At 63.6% G+C, this 5,212-nt stretch overlaps 1 protein-coding gene across 2 annotated transcripts; it reads right to left on the minus strand.

Moving 5' to 3' along the window:
* Nucleotides 1–265: 265 nt before the first annotated feature.
* On the minus strand, nt 266–4,513 carry CFAP126 (cilia and flagella associated protein 126). Of its 2 annotated transcripts, XM_074529279.1 has the most exons (5): nt 4,413–4,513; nt 4,099–4,161; nt 3,472–3,549; nt 2,851–3,021; nt 266–869 (listed from the first exon to the last, which is right to left on the minus strand). In XM_074529279.1, exons 1-5 carry the CDS (start codon nt 4,422–4,424, stop codon nt 645–647), a joined length of 549 nt encoding a protein of 182 aa, XP_074385380.1. In that variant the 5' UTR covers nt 4,425–4,513; the 3' UTR covers nt 266–644. The 2 variants fall into 2 exon arrangements, with proteins under 2 accessions (XP_074385380.1, XP_074385381.1); XM_074529280.1 differs by lacking the exon at nt 4,099–4,161 and having other exon boundaries at nt 4,413–4,492.
* Between the last annotated feature and the right edge of the window lie 699 nt (nt 4,514–5,212).

Genomic DNA, 5,212 nt, shown 5'->3' on the forward strand with positions numbered 1-5,212 from the left:
GGGTTTTAAGGGGTTTTGGGGTCGGATTTAGGGGATTTTTAACCTTTGGAAAATGACCCTCCCCACCCCATCTCGAGTTCCTGTCCCAGCTCCATGAGGGGAGAGATCCTGCTGGGAAAAACCCAGGATTTTTGGGGGAAAATCCAGGATTTTTTTTGGGAAAATCCAGAATTTTTTGGGGAAAAATCCAGGATATTTTGGGGGAAAATCCAGGATTTTTTGGGGGAAAATCCAGAATTTTTGGGGGGGAAAAATCCAGGATTTTTTGGGTGAAAATCCTCTCCAGGTTGGGATTTTGGGGTGGGGGGGTTTGATCCCATCCCAATCCCATCCCAAATTAATTTCCTAATTAAGAATCCCCCCCAAGGCACCAGGGAGGAGGAGGAGGAAGAGGAAGGAGCAGGGCCAAACCCTAAACCCCAAATAGATTTGGGCTCATTCCAAGCATTTCCTGCATTTCCCAGCCTTTATTTCCCCATTTTTGGGGGTCCCAGACCCCCCTGAGGGGGGTGAAAGGTGGGATTGGGGTGGGGGTGGGATTGTCCCCAAGGGAGGGGACAATGACAGCAGGGGGGGCTCAGGAACCGGGGGGATTTTGGGGTGAGGGTCCCCAACCATAGGGGTTTAGGGGACAGGGTCCCCCCTCAGAGGGATTTTGGGGACAGGGTCCCCCCAAATAGGGGCTGAGGGGACAGCGGGGGTCCCTGCTCAGGGGGGTTTTGGGGACAGGACCCCTCCCCTGAGGGATTTTGGGGACAGGGTCCCCCCTCAGCGCTGTCCCCAGGTTTGGGGGGCTCAGGGTGGGCGGAGCCCCCGTTGGGACCCCCCTGGTCCTTTCCAGAAGGTTCCGTGTGCCAGGGCTGCTGCAGCTGGGGGAGAGAGCGGGGTCAGGGACGGGGAAATGGGGTGGGGACCCCCCAAAATGGGGGAGCACTGGGGACACTGGGAGGGACTGGGGGAACTGGGGACATTGGGGACACTGGGAGGGACTGGGGACACTGGGGACATTGGGGACACTGGGAGGGACTGGGGGAACTGGGGACACTGGGGACAATGGGGACATTGGGGACACTGGGATGGACTGGGGGAACTGGGGACACTGGGGACATTGGGAGGGACTGGGGACATTGGGGACATTGGGAGGGACTGGGGGAACTGGGGACACTGGGGGGACTGGGGACACTGGGAGGGACTGGGGACATTGGGGACACTGGGAGGGACTGGGGGAACTGGGAGGGAACTGGGGACACTGGGGACATTGGGGACACTGGGAGGGACTGGGGACATTGGGGACACTGGGGACATTGGGGACACTGGCGACACTGGGAGGGACTGGGGACATTGGGGACACTGGGAGGGACTGGGGACACTGGGGACATTGGGGACACTGGGAGGGACTGGGGACACTGGGGACATTGGGAGCTCCTTGTGGGAACAGCCCCAAAATTGTGTCCCCCACTCCTGTGTCCTTTCGTCCCCACATCCCCCATCCCTGTCCCCATATCCCACTGTCCACATCTCCGTGTCCCTTTGTCCCTCTGTCCCCAAATCGCCCATCCCTGTGTCCCATCCCTCTGTCCCTCTGTCCCCCTTTGTCCCCACATCCCCCATCCCTGTGTCCCTTTATCCCCACATCCCCTGTCCCTGTCCTCCATCTCTGTTCCCCTGTGTCCCCTTATCCCCATGTCCCCTCCCTTATCTGCCATGTCCCTTTGTCCCCTCATCCCCATTCTCCCATCCCTGTCCCCAATCCCCTTGTCCCCCTATGTCCCCTGTCCCCATATCTGTGTCCCCCCCATGTCCCCATCTCCATGTCCCTGTGTCCCCCCCCATGTCCCTGTGTCCCCCATCCTGCTGTCCCTGTCCCCTCTCCTGTCTGTCCTGTGTCACCCCTGCCCCTCCCCAAGCCCTGGAGGTGTCCTTGCTGTGTCCTTGGGGTGTCCCAGGTGTGTCCCCAGGGTGTCACCTTGCCGGTGACCCGTGTCCAGATGCCATTACAAGCCCTCCACACTGCCCAGGGCTGGCCCTGTGTGTGTCCCCATGTCCCCAGGTGTGTCCCCATGTCCCAGGTGTGTCCCCAGCTGTCCCCAGGTGTGTCCCAGGTGTGTCACCTTCCCAGTGACCCGTGTCCTGATGCCATTACAAGCCCTCCACAGCTCCTGGGGCTGTTCCCCTTTTATACCCTGCTATGCCCAGCTGTGTCCCCATGTGTCCCCATGTCCCAGGTGTGTCCCCAGGGTGTCACCTTCCCAGTGACATGTGTCTGGATGCCGTTACAAGCCCTCCACAGCTCCTGGGGCTGTTCCCGTGTGTGTCCCCAGGAAGGTCCCCATGTCCCAGGTGTGTCCCCAGCTGTGTCCCCAGGGGTGTCCCCATGTCCCCGTGTCCCCACCTTGCCGGTGACCCGTGTCCGGATGCCGTTACAAGCTCTCTGCAGTGCCCGGGGCTGTTCCCCTGTGTGTCCCTGTGTGTGTCCCCATGTCCCAGGTGTGTCCGCAGGGGTGTCTCCAGCTGTGTCCCCATGTGTCCCCATGTCCCCATGTCCCCACCTTCCCAGTAACCCCTGTCCTGATGCCGTTACAAGCTCTCTGCAGTGCCCAGGGCTGTTCCCATCTATACCCCGCTATGCCCAGCTGTGTCCCCATGTGTCCCCATGTCCCAGGTGTGTCCCCAGGTGTGTCCCCATGTCCCCATGTGTCCCCATGTCCCCAGCTGTCCCCATGTGTCCCCGTGTCCCCACCTTGCCGGTGACCCGTGTCCGGATGCCGTTACAAGCCCTCCGCAGCTCCCGGGGCTGTTCCCGTGTGTGTCCCCATGTCCCCAGCTGTCCCCATGTCCCCGTGTCCCCACCTTGCCGGTGACCCGTGTCCGGATGCCGTTACAAGCCCTCCGCAGCTCCCGGGGCTGTTCCCGTTCCAGCCGCTCGGCGGCCCCGGGCGAGCGGGCGCTGCGGTCCAGCCGGGCCGGGGGGATCCGCGCTGGCATCGCCCACGTGCCCAGGAAGGTGCCCCAGGGTGACACCTGCGGGGGTGGCACCGGTGTGCCCCTGGGAACGGGGGGGGACCCCAAAACTGGCCCGGTGTCCCCCCCGGGGACCCCAAAACTGCATCGGAACGGGGGGGGACCCCAAAACTGTCTCGGAACAGGGGGGGGACCCCAAAACTGCATCGGAACGGGGGGGGACCCCAAAACTGTCTCGGAAGTGGGGGGAGACCCAAAAACTGTCCCAGGAGTAATGGGGGGACCCCAAAACTTTCCTGGATGCTGGAAGGGGGACCCCGAATTTGCCCCTGGGCTCCGGGAGAGTGGGAGGGGACCCCAAAACTGCTCCGGTACTGGGGGGGGGGGGACCTCAAAACTGCCCCGGATGCGGGAAGGGGGCCCCAAAACTGGCCCAGGAGCGGGGGGGGGAACCCCAAAACTGTCTCGGAAGTGGGGGGGGGGGACACCCCAAACCTGCCCCGGTCTCACCTTGGATCGCGGCACGTGCGGGAGGAGGTGCCCCCGATCGTCGGCGATGAACGGGGTCGGGGGGCGAGGGGTCGGCAGCTGGGGGGGTTTGGGGGGATCAGAACCGACCTGGGGGGGGGGGGGGGGGCTGGGAGGCGTTTGGGGGTTCTTGGGTGGGATTTGGGGGGGATCCCAGAGGGGTCAGGATTGGCCTGGGGGCTTCTGGTGGGTCCTGGGAGGGAGTTTGGGGGTCTTGGGATGAGGTTTGGGGGTCCTGGGAAGGGATTTGGGGGTCTTGGAGTGGCTTTTGGGGGGTCCCGGGGAGGTCAGGACTGGGCTGGGGAGGGGTCCTGGTAGCCCCGGGAGGGGTTTGGAGGTCCTGGCAAGGGTTTGGGGGGGTCCTGGTAGCCCCGGGAGAAGGTTTGGGGGTCTTGGGATGGAGTTTGGGGGTCCTGGGGTAGGGTTGGGGGGTCCCGGGGGCGGTCAGGACTGGACTGGGGAGGGGTCCTGGGAGGGGTTTGGGGGTCTCAAAGGGCTCTTGGGCGGTTCTGGGCTGGGGTTGAGGAGGGGTCTGGGGGTGTCGGTCAATGCTCCCCCCCACTCCAGGTCGGGGTTTTGGGGGGGGTCAAGGCCGAGCTCGGGGGGTACCTTCGGGGGGGGGCGGGGCACGGTCCAGCACTGCAGCCGGGGGGGGCTGAAGGCGTCCTCGTACTGGGGAGGGGGAGGGGCAGCTCAGAGCCGGGACCCCCCCCCGAGACCCCCGAACCTCCTGTCCCCCCTTATCCCCCCATTTTTCCCCCTTTGCTCCCCTTTTCTCTCCCCCATTTCGCCCCCTCTTCCCTCCCACCTTTGCCCCCCCTTCCTCTCCTTTTCCCTCTCCTTTTCCCTCCCCTTTGTCCCCTTTTTTTTCCATTTTTTCCCCATTTTTTCCCTTTTTCCCCCGTTGTCCCCGCCCCCCCCACCTGCCCCGCCATGTTGCGTTGCCCGGCAACCGCCGCGCGCGCCCCCTGGCGGCCGTTACGGGACCCGCGGGGGGCGGGGCCATAAACGTCATCACCTGAGACCACGCCCCTTCTGTGGTCACGCCCCCTCGGTGGCTCCGCCCACCCCCCGGCTGGTCGCAGGACAGGGACGAGGACAGGAGGGGACACGAAGGGGACAAGGACAGGGCCAGGAGGGGACAGGAAGGGGACACAATGGGATGGGGACAGGGAATACGGACAGGAGAGGACAGGGACACGAAAGGGACAAGGACAGGGACAGAAGGGGACACACAGGGACAGGGAACAGGGACGAGATCAGGGACGGGAGGGGACACAAAGGGATGGGGACAGGGCTGGGGACATGAAGGGGACAGAGAATAAGGACAAGAGGGGACAGGGACAGGGACAGGAGGGGACACAAAGGGACAGGGACAAGGATGGGGACAGGGACGGGAGGGGACACAAACACAAAGGGACAGGGACACGTCCCCTGTTCCCCGCCCCACCCCCGTGTCCCCTCAGCCCCATGTCCCCCTGAGGAGGTGACAGAAGCCACCTCTGACCGCTGAGAGGGGCGGGTTGGGGACGTGGGTGTCACCTTCGGGCATCCTTGGCTTGGAGCGTCCTGTCCCCTCTGTCCCTGTCCCCTCTGTCCCCATCCTTGTCCCCATCCCTTTCGCCATTTTTGTCGCTTTTGTCCCATCCCCTGTCCCCTCCCTATCCCCTCTGTCCCCGTCACGCCACTCCCATCTCAATTCTCTCAATTTTATTCCATTTTT

This window comes from Zonotrichia albicollis, chromosome 30 (assembly GCF_047830755.1).
Source record: "Zonotrichia albicollis isolate bZonAlb1 chromosome 30, bZonAlb1.hap1, whole genome shotgun sequence".
In the NCBI taxonomy this organism is placed as follows: domain Eukaryota; kingdom Metazoa; phylum Chordata; class Aves; order Passeriformes; family Passerellidae; genus Zonotrichia; species Zonotrichia albicollis.